The following is a 12,004-nucleotide window of genomic DNA, read 5'->3' on the forward strand; positions in this document are numbered from 1 at the left end:
TAAAAAATTCTTAATTTTCACATCTCGCAAAGCAAAAATAGCGCGAAACCAAATTTCTTACAATTCCTACAAACACCAATGAACGATGTTATCTACTTCGAGCACGACACCTCGCCATCAAAACTCATAATAAAAGTTTGATGTATTTAATTACAATTATTATTTACATTTTTTTTTCGACTTCTTATTAGACCAAACCACAGAAGCGGAAGGCACGAACTTCAATTTGATTTACCTTTTTTTCGATCTTTTGTTTTGTTTTTTTTTCTTGTTCCTCTTCTTCATCGACACTAAAACGACGACGACTAATCATTTCCATTTGATTTTAATTTGAGGTGTCGTTTTCATAGAAAAAAAATGTAGCTTAAACAAACTTTGCATACAATTCGACATGTTCCTTGTTATTAGTAGTTCACGAATTTCAATGCGATTAGAGACGGTTCTGAAAAATTGGCGTAGCACGAATGAATGAATGAATGAGTATATTGCCGACGGTGAGCCAAACATACATTTAGTTAACATCGCCTTTCAGAAGGTCACTTCGTTCGATTTATGTTTTGATGTTGGGTTTGTCTAATGGAGAAAAAAAAGTGCTTTTGTCGGTGAGTCGAAAGATGTTAAAGAGGAAGTTGAGGTAAAATTTGAGCGCATTTAAAAAAAAATTAAGTAAAAAAAATTATCAAATTTGAAAAAAATCTAAATTTTTAGCAAAAATCACAAAAATTTGATAAAAATATATAAAATAATTTTAAAAATAAATAAAATTTTTAAAAAATAATTATTTTACATAAATTTTATCAAACTTTTATGATTTTTGCTAAAAATTAATTTTTTTCAATTTTTGATAATTTTTTACCAAAAAGTGAAATATTGTTCTTTAAAATTTATAAAACTTTTCAAAATCTCCACAAAAATTTTAATTTAATTTTTTCATTAAATTTTTACATTTTTGGAGAAATTTCAATCAAAATTTGCTTTTTATTTAAAAAATTATAATTTTTTTCCAAAAATAATTTAATTATTTAAAAATCAAGTTTTTTAAAAATAATTTTGAATTATTTTTTTTTTATTTGAATGTAAAAATAATTTCGAAATCTAAAAATGTTTTAAAAAGCTAAAAAAAATAATATGAAATTCTAAAATAAAAATAAAATTTTCATTTAATTTTAAATAAATTTAAAATTTCTAAAAAATTTTTCAATTTAAAAATTTCTTGAAATTGCCCAAAATTGAATTTTTAAAAAATATTAGAAAATTTTTGAATAAAAATTGATAAATTTTTCTCAAATTAGATAAATTTTTCAATTTTTTTTTTGTATTTTTCTTAACAATAAATTTTTTGAAAATTTTGTACGATTTTTTTTTTAAATTTTAAAGACAGACATCAAATCCCACAAAACCATCATTTCAAGTCTCACATTACATTATAACGCATTACAACGATTGATAATTATCCATTCAAATTAAGATGGACAGGCCACAAAGGGGCAAGAAAAAAAGTCAACAAACGATGATGAGATGATTTTTTTTCTGTGTCACTTATGTTTTATGTCAAACAATGCTTGTAAGTTATTTGAATGATTTTTATCTAGTCTCATGGAGTGAAACAGTGACATAACTACCGATTAATCATCCATCCATTCATCGACACATGACTACTTGGCAAGCTATACTTTTTCGTCTGAAGTACCTTTTCAAGTATTTTTCAAGTGTTTACTGCCAATTTTATCAATAAATCCCATAATCCCATAGCCCTTAGGTTTGAATGCACATTTGCATTTGCTTATAAAAAGTCATGAAAAATTTCATTCCACAGTTAGTTTCTGATCGACTTTCGCTGTGAAAACAATGAAACGAAATTTAGTTTTACTTGTTGCCTTGATAGGCTTTGCTGCTGCTGCTGCTGAAAAGAATGAGACTTCATCTCATTGCCCCGAGAACTCCAAACCAGGACAATTCGTTCTTGTACCTCACGAAACTGATTGTGATAAGTTCTACATGTGCATGGGACCTAAAGAGACTTTGAAAACTTGTCGCAAAGGTCAACTCTTCAACCCCGTAAAGCATCGTTGTGACAAAGCTGAAAACGTTCAATGTGACTCTGAAGGTTCTACTAACTCTCCTCCCGAACCTGAGAAGGAACATTGTCCAAAAGACGGGAAACCCGGAAAATTCATGTTAGTTCCACACGAAACGGATTGCGATAAGTTCTACATGTGCATGGGACCCAAAGAAACCTTGAAGGTTTGTCGCAAGGGTCAACTTTTCAACAAGGAGAAACGCCGATGTGACAAAGCTGAGAACGTGGTTTGTGATAATGAAGTAACTACAGTTTCTACCTTTGAGGTTGAAGATGAAGATAAGCACTGCCCAGCTGATGCTGATCCAAAGAAGCTGACAAGAGTCGCCCATGAAACAGATTGTGACAAGTACTACATGTGCTACAAGGGCAAGGAAAAACTTCATACTTGCAAGCAAGGAAAACTTTTCAGCTCCAAATCAGGCTTTTGTGTGACCGCGAGTAAAGTTGATTGTGGCGATAGAACGACAGCTGCTCCAACTACTACAGTTTCCACAACTACCACAGAGGAAGTTGAAACAGAAGTTCCTGAAATTTTCTACGAAGAGTTCAAACATTGCCCCGAAAACAACACCCGAGTCGTTACACTTCCCCATGAAACGGATTGCGATAAATATTGGCTCTGCTCGGCGCGTCATGAAAAGTTGAAGCAATGCAAGGAAGGAAAGCTTTACAGTGAACGTCACAGTTTATGTCTTTCTGAACACAAAGTTGATTGTGGAGATCGGACTACAGTTGCTCCAACAACTACCACAGAAGAGCCTGAAACAGAAGCTCCCGAAACTGAAACAGTTTCTTTGGCTGTAGCTCCTGAATGTCCCAATAACCATCGCTTTGAAACGTTCCCCCATCCAGAAGACTGTCACAAGTTCTTCGTTTGTCGCAATGGAGAAGCCTTTGAAAAGGATTGTCGCGAAAAATTCGTCTTTGATGCCTTGAAGAAACGTTGTGTCAAAGAAACTGAAGAGAATTCATGTTCAGTTGAAACTCGTAAAGGAAATGAACATTTGAAACCAACGATGACTCCATTGGAAGGCTCTTGCCGCAAATTTGTCTTCCAATTCCAATATCGCAAGTATAATTTCGAATGCAAGACTGGATTTTGGTTCAATCCAGTATTGAAACATTGCAGCAAAGATAAAGCTGGCGTTTGTTCCCATGAAAAAGCCTCCAAATAAGCGATTTACGACCACTTAGAAGCTTAAAACGAAGTTTAATAAAACTAACAAAAAAAAAACATTCACTTTGTATAATTTCTACTACTTTACATAAATTTCGTATGCAAAAACTGCAGCATTGCAACGCGTTTCTGTCGTGAGAGATGCAAAACAAAGACCTTGAATTGAATTTGCATAATAAAATTATTTCGCGTAGATTTTGCGAGCGAGATTAGGAGGCGAATTGAACGAAACATAAAAAAAATAATAACAACTACGGAAAAGAAAGTAAAAGTGTTTGTTTGACAATTGAATGTTCCAAAACGGGGAGACAAAACGTGCAAAAGGTCATTAAAATTGCCTTAAATAGCGAGAAATAGAACAATTTTTTAACGATTTCACTCGAAAGCGGTCACATAAAAGGTCGAACTCTCGTTTTCATTACCAAACTCAAGTTTTATTGATGAGTCGTGTAATTTTTTTGTGTTCATTCACATAATGACGCAGCATTTATTCGACAAACAGCGACAAAGAACGGTTTGAAGTTGTTTTATAAACAAAAATTTTGTTTGATTTTCATCTTGAATTTAATGGCAAAAGAACTTATTTGTGAGATGCTTATCGTTTATTAGCAAACATGATACTTGACAGTTAGTCGAAATGTGTGTCAAATCATGAGCTTTGGTATATGGGAAAATGTTCAATAAATTATCTTAAATTAAAGTTACATGTTAAGAATTCCGTTAGCATTCCCAGCACCAGAAAAAGAAACAACATTGTTCATCAGGAGGAAGAGTTGTCGTTTGAGGTCTTCTAGTAGAAGAATATCTGCTAACGGTTGTTGATTTTGGTGAAAATCTGCGAGTGGTTGTTGGTTCAGTGACATGTGATTCAATTTCTTCGTTGTCAGTGTTAGAGGTTTGATCGGTAGAAATTGTTTCTGCGGATTCATGAGTTTCTCGCGTTGTTCTTATTTGAGGAGATGAATCGTTTTCTGATGAAATTTCATTTTCTGAAGAATCGAGGAGAGTTGTTGTCTCATCAGTCGATTCTTCAGGCGTTGTCGTCTCTTCTGTAGTTTCTTGTTCTGTTTCAGGAGTTGTCGTTTCTTCAGTTGATTCTGAATTTGTAGAAGAAGAACTTTCAGGCGTTGTCGTCTCTTCAGTTGATTCTTGTTCTGTGGAAGAAGAATTTTCAGGCGTTGTCGTTTCTTCAGTTGATTCTGAATTGGTTGAAGAAGAATTTTCAGGCGTTGTTGCCTCTTCTGTAGTTTCTTGCTCTGTTTCAGGAGTTGTCGTTTCTTCAGTTGATTCTGAATTTGTAGAAGAAGAATTTTCAGGCGTTGTCGTCTCTTCTGTAGTTTCTTGCTCTACTTCAGGCGTTGTCGTTTCTTCAGTTGATTCTGAATTTGTAGAGGAAGAACTTTCAGGCGATGTCGTCTCTTCTGTAGTTTCTTGCTCTACTTCAGGCGTTGTCGTTTCTTCAGTTGATTCTGAATTTGTAGAAGAAGAACTTTCAGGCGTTGTCGTCTCTTCTGTAGTTTCTTGCTCTGTTTCAGGAGTTGTCGTCTCTTCAGTTGATTCTGAATTTGTAGAAGAAGAACTTTCAGGCGTTGTCGTTTCTTCAGTTGATTCTTGTTCTGTGGAAGAAGAATTTTCAGGCGTTGTTGCCTCTTCTGTAGTTTCTTGCTCTGTTTGAGGAGTTGTCGTTTCTTCAGTTGATTCTGAATTGGTTGAAGAAGAATTTTCAGGCGTCGTCGTCTCTTCTGTAGTTTCTTGCTCTGTTTCAGGAGTTGTCGTCTCTTCAGTTGATTCTGAATTTGTAGAAGAAGAGCTTTCAGGCGTTGTCGTCTCTTCTGTAGTTTCTTGTTCTGTTTTCAGTTCTGTTTGTAGAAGAAGAATTTTCAGGCGATGTCGCCTCTTCTGTAGTTTCTTGCTCTGGAGTTTCGTTTCTTCAGTTGATTCTGTTGTCGTTTGTCGTCTTCAGTTGATTCTTGAATTCTGTAGAGAAGAACTTTCAGGCGTTGTCGTCTCTTCTGTAGTTTCTTGCTCTATTTCAGGCGTTGTCGTTTCTTCAGTTGATTCTGAATTTGTAGAGGAAGAACTTTCAGGCGATGTCGTCTCTTCTGTAGTTTCTTGCTCTACTTCAGGCGTTGTCGTTTCTTCAGTTGATTCTTTTTCTGTGGAAGAAGAATTTTCAAGCGTTGTCGTTTTCTGTAGTTTCTTGCTCTGTTTCAGGAGTTGTCGTTTCTTCAGTTGATTCTGAATTGGTTGAAGAAGAATTTTCAGGCGTTGTTGCCTCTTCTGTAGTTTCTTGCTCTGTTTCAGGAGTTGTCGTTTCTTCAGTTGATTCTGAATTTGTAGAAGAAGAATTTTCAGGCGTTGTCGTCTCTTCTGTAGTTTCTTGCTCTGTTTCAGGAGTTGTCGTTTCTTCAGTTGATTCTGAATTTGTAGAAGAAGAACTTTCAGGCGTTGTCGTCTCTTCTGTAGTTTCTTGCTCTACTTCAGGAGTTGTCGTTTCTTCAGTTGATTTCTGAATTTGTAGAGGAAGAACTTTCAGGCGATGTCGTCTCTTCTGTAGTTTCTTGCTCTACTTCAGGCGTTGTCGTTTCTTCAGTTGATTCTGAATTTGTAGAGGAAGAATTTTCAGGCGTTGTCGCCCCTTCTGTAGTTTCGTGCTCTGTTTCAGGAGTTGTCGTTTCTTCAGTTGATTCTTGTTCTGTGGAAGAAGAATTTTCAGGCGTTGTCGTCTCTTCTGTAGTTTCTTGCTCTACTTCAGGCGTTGTCGTTTCTTCAGTTGATTCTGAATTCAGGCAGGAGTTGTCGTTTCTTCAGTTGATTCTTTTTCTGTGGAAGAAGAACTTTCAGGCGTCGTCGTCTCTTCTGTAGTTTCTTGCTCTGTTTCAGGAGTTGTCGTCTCTTCAGTTGATTCTGAATTTGTAGAGGAAGAACTTTCAGGCGATGTCGTCTCTTCTGTAGTTTCTTGCTCTGTTTCAGGAGTTGTCGTTTCTTCAGTTGATTCTGAAAAGAAGAATTTTCAGGAGTTGTCGTTTCTTCAGTAGATTCTTGCTCTGTTTCAGGAGTTGTCGTTTCTTCAGTTGAATTTGTAGAAGAAGAATTTTCAGGCGTTGTCGTTTCTTCTGTAGTTTCTTGCTCTGTTTCAGGAGTTGTCGTTTCTTCAGTTGATTCTTTTTCTGTAGAAGAAGAACTTTCAGGCGTCGTCGTCTCTTCTGTAGTTTCTTGCTCTGTTTCAGGAGTTGTCGTTTCTTCGGTTGATTGTTGTTCTGTGGAAGAAGAACTTTCAGGCGTTGTCGTCTCTTCTGTAGTTTCTTGCTCTACTTCAGGAGTTGTCGTTTCTTCAGTTGATTCTGAATTTGTAGAAGAAGAATTTTCAGGCGTTGTCGTCTCTTCTGTAGTTTCTTGCTCTGTTTCAGGAGTTGTCGTTTCTTCAGTTGATTCTGAATTGGTTGAAGAAGAATTTTCAGGCGTTGTCGCCCCTTCTGTAGTTTCTTGCTCTGTTTCAGGAGTTGTCGTTTCTTCAGTTGATTCTGAATTTGTAGAGGAAGAACTTTCAGGCGATGTCGTCTCTTCTGTAGTTTCTTGCTCTACTTCAGGCGTTGTCGTTTCTTCAGTTGATTCTGAATTTGTAGAGGAAGAACTTTCAGGCGATGTCGTCTCTTCTGTAGTTTCTTGCTCTGTTTCAGGAGTTGTCGTTTCTTCAGTTGATTCTTTTTCTGTGGAAGAAGAATTTTCAGGCGTTGTCGTCTCTTCTGTAGTTTCTTGCTCTGTTTCAGGAGTTGTCGTTTCTTCAGTTGATTCTGAATTTGTAGAAGAAGAATTTTCAGGCGTTGTCGTCTCTTCTGTAGTTTCTTGCTCTGTTTGAGGAGTTGTCGTTTCTTCAGTTGATTCTGAATTGGTTGAAGAAGAATTTTCAGGCGTTGTTGACTCTTCTGTAGTTTCTTGCTCTGTTTGAGGAGTTGTCGTTTCTTCAGTTGATTCTGAATTGGTTGAAGAAGAATTTTCAGGCGTTGTTGCCTCTTCTGTAGTTTCTTGCTCTGTTTGAGGAGTTGTCGTTTCTTCAGTTGATTCTGAATTGGTTGAAGAAGAATTTTCAGGCGTTGTCGTCTCTTCTGTCGATTCTGAACTTGTTGAAGACGAACTTTCAGGCGTTGTCGTCTCTTCAGTTGATTCTGCGCTCGTAGAGGAAGAACTTGTCGTCGTCGTCTCTTCAGTCGTAGAAGAGCTTTGAATCGTTGTTGTCTCCTCTGAAGTACTTTGCTCCGTTGTAGAAGAACTTCCCTCACTCGTCGCCTCCGTTGAAGAAAAATCCCCCGAAGTCGTTGACTCATCTGTAGTCGAAGAAATTTCATCAGTAGTTGTTGACTCAGTGCTAGAAATAGGAATTTCTGTGCTTTGTGTTGGAAGTGCAGTAGTGCTCGTTATTTCTACAGTGCTTAATGTGCTATTAGGTGCTTGAGTTGTCGGAGTAGAAATTATAACTGTCGACGTACTCGACTCTTCTCCTATGGTACAATCAACTAGTTCCTTATAGTTACAAATTTCCTTCTCCTCATCGTAAAGTAAATCTCCGGGACAACTTTGAACTACTGGATAATTCACCAAAAGACACGCATAAAATTTGGAACAATCTCTCGGATGTCTTCTATAAACGCCATATACAAACCCAGGAGGACATAAACCTGCATTGTCATCTACGATAGAATTGCTCAAGTCATTTTCACTCGAAGATAAAGTTTCGCTCGTCGTAGTTTTTTGCGTTGTAGTACTTCTTTTATCTCTCGTTTCACATCGAACATTTTCAGGCCAATCACAAAATTTCCTCTGAGCATCGTAAAGTAATCCCGTAGGACATTGAGTAATTATTGGACGATCCCGATAAAGGCAAGTATAAAATTTCGAGCAATCTGTTGGATGTCTTTGATAAACTCCGTATTGATATCCAAGTGGGCACAATTCCTCATCATCATTGGCTCGAACACTCTTCGTGACTACAATCAAAGTGCATATCAGAAAAATTATTCTATTCATAGTTTCAATATTCCGACTAGATGTTTTTCACTTAATTTAAAGTTTAATACTGGCTGAATAATTTAATCAGCGAAGGCTTTTATATCAGTAAAAGTGCTTAAAATCATGAACGCAATATTCTATGAAATATCTTTCTGATGTTCCATGAAAAATGTCTGAATGATGGTCATACGTAATGTCTGCTGCTTTTAAACAGTCACGGAAGGCTTTCTACACGTTCCGCGGGAGATAAGAATTTAAGTACTTCTCAAAACGGTGCTTTACAATTCGTGATAAGGCTGCTGAATTTTATCAAATTCCAGAGAAAAATTCACTTTATCTCATTTTTATTTTATTTATTTTATCATTAAACCATGACATCATATCTACTTTTGTCTCTGAACTCAAAAAAGGCTTTAACAATCCCCACAAAGTTGTCTCTTCTCAAAAAATCGGCAACACTCAACCTGCGATCTGTTGTCGTAAATCTGTTCCGAGTCACTTTCCTCCGCTAATTCATGATTCTTTGAAGTCGTGACGTCCATAGGTGTCGCTTCATCTTTCGCATCGTAGATACACTTTACTTTTGGCGGGAAATCACAAACAACTTTCACGGGATCAAAATGCAACTGATGCGGACAATCCAAGATTGATGGAATTCCATCGACGCAAATGTAGAAACGAGAACATTCTCCGGGAAGTCGTTTGTAGACTCGATTGGGAATGTTTCGGCAAAGCACAGACCATTTTGCGTCGGAGATAATTTTTCGTTGATAAGTGATGAGAAAATATGAGGCTAACAGGGTAATTTGTAATAAAAATGAAGATTTGCGAGCCATGGCTTCTTATTGAGAGGAGGTCGAAAAACAAACTGACTTAGAAAAAAATATTGATTGAATTATTTCGTAAGGTAATGGAGGCGTTTATGTGAGGAAACGGGTTAAAATATTCGCATAATATCGAGCAATTAGCGTAAAAGATAAGTTCGGAAGTACAGTAAATGATCGATAAAGTGAATTTTTATAAAATAATTTTTACAATTATTTATCGTTAAAATTAATTTCAAAAATTTTTGAAGTTTGAAAAAAAAAATCTGAAATAAAAATTTAAAAAAAAATGGAGAAAAATTAAAATTCATTGAAAAAATGAGAAATTTAACAAATATTTGACAGCTGTCAAATTGACATCTGAGTAAATTTGTTTTACAAATTTTAATTCTAAAATAATTTTTTAATGTTATTTTTAAAAATTTTGACTTAGTTTAATTTTAGCGTAGTTTTAATTCATAAAATGTTCAAAACCTAAAAATTTCATTAAAAAATTTATTAACTGTCATAATTTTGACAATACGAAAATTTGACAGTTAAAAATTTTTGTATGAAATTCCCATTTTATGAACATTTTTAAAAATCATAAACCTATAATTTGGCTTAAAATACTTGAAAATAGCATTAAAAAGTTTTAAGAGTAGAGTTTTTAGCAAAATTTACTCAAATGTCAAAATGACAGGTGTCAAAATTTTCTCTATTTTATCAATTTTTTAAGAAATTTTGAGATTTTTTTGATAAATTTAAGTGAAAGGAAGATCAAAAATCAGTTTTGAGTTAAAAACTTGGATAAAACCATCAAAATTCGTAAATGTCATATTTTGACAGCTGTCAAAATTTTACTAAAAATGCATTTTTTATCCATATTTTTGACAATTTTCTTTAATTTTTTGTTAAATTAAGACATTTTGAGTCTCAAAACTTATAAAAAAATTTTTTTGAATGGTTTTCATGAAATTTTTTGAGATAAATTAATTTAAAGAAACCTTACTGTACTCCAGAACAAGAACGCCATCTAATTAATGAACAAAAATGATGTAATAACAACTTCACCTTGACTCACGTTTCTCTCAGCTGTTTCGACTTGCGTTGCATTAATCACTGAAAAAAACCTGAATCTTGAGAAAAACTACGTAACGAGAATCTCGCATGAGCAACAATCAACTGCACGTTTATTTTTTATTTTTACCACATTTGAGGTTAATAGAGTCATTTAACGTTCTTCTATCGCTCTGACTTCTCCGTTCATCACTTTTGGCGCGTCTTTTTGTGACATCACAATGACATTCAAGCCTGGCTGAACCATCAAAATTTTTTCATTTGGAATTTTCTCATTGAAGCTCTTAACGGTCATCAAAAAAATCCCCATTGGGATGCCAAAAATCAAAATTTCCGGTCCAAGTCGAATCAAAGCTTGAATTAACATCGAATCGCGTCGCAGCCCGAGTTCACTGCAACTTGTAAGGAGAAAATTCGCTAAAAAGGCACATCTTTCATCGGGGTCTTGTATCAGCGGGAGCCACAAAAAGGAACTGGCAAAGAGCGTAAGGAACGAAATTACGAGCGAAATCACGCACCAACTTCGCCAATTCCATTTTTCGTCATTTTCTGAAGAAATTTCGATAAATTCTGGCAATCGGTTTGAGTTGTAAACGGAGACAATGAGGAACAAACTGAGCGTCAACTGAAAAAGTACCAAATTTTTCTTCGTATCGAATGACTCGCTGCGTAACACGGTATCGACCAAATTGATGGAGATCGTCAAAAACTGCGTGATGAGACACGAAAGTAATTTTTGATCCATTTTCATGGGAAATTTAGACAAATACGTTGGTCAATACGAGAAACATTGGTTGCTTTGTTTGTTTTTATTTTTTTATGCTTTTTTGGGTTAATTGTTTCTCGGTTCGGACCAAGATGAAATGGAGAGTCATCATAATTGACCCAAATGTATCAAAATTTGGAATTACTTCGAATAAATCAAAGAAGAAAGTAAAAATAGATTGATAATTTTACGGCAATTACCGCATTTAAGGCCGAACAGATGGTTAATATTGGTCAATAAAGAGAGTAAATTTCGGTAAAAATAGAATAAAAAGGTGAAATTTTTTGCTGTTTGTGAAAACGACAAAATGAGATTCATAAATTTTGTATTCAAATCACGTCCTTTTGAAATGTTTTTCCCCTTTTTAATGGAGACATAAAAAAAATGTCATCCATTTTTCTGTCACTTTCAGTGCAGTTATTGTCTTCTGAATGTCAGTGACGGTGTAAAATTTAAAAAAAAATTTGAAAATAAAAATTTTTTTAAATTTTTAAGAAAAAAAAAATTAAATATTGAAACAAAATTAAAATATTTAAATATTATTATTAAATTTTTAATCAAATTTAGATTAAAGTTTTATTTTTATTTTTTTTATATTTTTTTTTAAAATATTAATTATTTCTTTAAAACTAAATTATAAAATTTATAATTTTTTTAATCCAATTTAAAATTTTTTTTAAAGAAATATTTAATATTTTAAAAGAAATTATAAAAAAATAAATATTTAAAAATAAGAAAAAAAATTATAAATAACTTTTTTTTCTAAGAAAGCAAAAGATTCATTATTTAAATAAATTAATTTTAAAAAATTATTAAAATGAATAATTTGAAAAAAATTTTTAAGCTGAATAAATTTTTTTATTTTCATAAATTTTTAAGCTGAATAAAATTTTTGATCGATTTTTTGATAATTTGATGATTTTTTGATACTTTTTAAATTTTTTAAAATTTTAATTAATTTTTTTATAAAAAAATAATTAGGTAATTTAAATAATTTTATTGTAAAATCAAAGCAATTTTTTTATCAATTTTTACTTTTTTACGGTTTTTTTTTTTTTGAATTTTATGAAGAAAATGAATTTTATGAA

The 12,004-nt window shown here is 33.8% G+C and overlaps 3 protein-coding genes across 6 annotated transcripts in view; 2 read left to right on the forward strand and 1 right to left on the reverse strand.

Moving 5' to 3' along the window:
- The window catches only part of LOC134832005 (rho GTPase-activating protein gacZ), a 121,979-nt gene that overhangs the window by 78,420 nt on the left and 31,555 nt on the right, over window positions 1-12,004 (forward strand). The window lies entirely within an intron of this gene.
- LOC134832008 (uncharacterized) lies at window positions 1,832-3,341 on the forward strand. The gene has a single exon (XM_063845889.1). The coding sequence runs from the start codon at window positions 1,849-1,851 to the stop codon at window positions 3,256-3,258; it is 1,410 nt and encodes a 469-aa protein (XP_063701959.1). The 5' UTR covers window positions 1,832-1,848; the 3' UTR covers window positions 3,259-3,341.
- Window positions 3,907-8,391, reverse strand: LOC134832417 (mucin-2-like). The gene is made up of 5 exons (XM_063846431.1): window positions 6,134-8,391; window positions 5,831-6,039; window positions 5,536-5,769; window positions 5,252-5,465; window positions 3,907-5,119 (listed from the first exon to the last, which is right to left on the reverse strand). Exons 1-5 carry the CDS (start codon window positions 8,283-8,285, stop codon window positions 3,981-3,983), a joined length of 3,948 nt encoding a protein of 1,315 aa, XP_063702501.1. The 5' UTR covers window positions 8,286-8,391; the 3' UTR covers window positions 3,907-3,980.

Source organism: Culicoides brevitarsis, chromosome 2 (assembly GCF_036172545.1).
Source record: "Culicoides brevitarsis isolate CSIRO-B50_1 chromosome 2, AGI_CSIRO_Cbre_v1, whole genome shotgun sequence".
NCBI classification, from domain to species: Eukaryota; Metazoa; Arthropoda; class Insecta; order Diptera; family Ceratopogonidae; genus Culicoides; species Culicoides brevitarsis.

Coding starts and splice junctions, on each gene's coding strand:
- LOC134832008 (XM_063845889.1), top strand. CDS start 1,849: ATGAAACGAAATTTAGTTTTACTTGTTGCCTTGATAGGCTTTGCTGCT.
- LOC134832417 (XM_063846431.1), bottom strand. CDS start 8,285: ATGAATAGAATAATTTTTCTGATATGCACTTTGATTGTAGTCACGAAG. Junction 6,040..6,133: donor ACGACAACTCCTGAAACAGA/GCAAGAAACTAC, acceptor GCCTGAATTCAG/AATCAACTGAAGAAACGACA. Junction 5,120..5,251: donor AGAGACGACAACGCCTGAAA/GTTCTTCTCTAC, acceptor TTCTACAAACAG/AACTGAAAACAGAACAAGAA.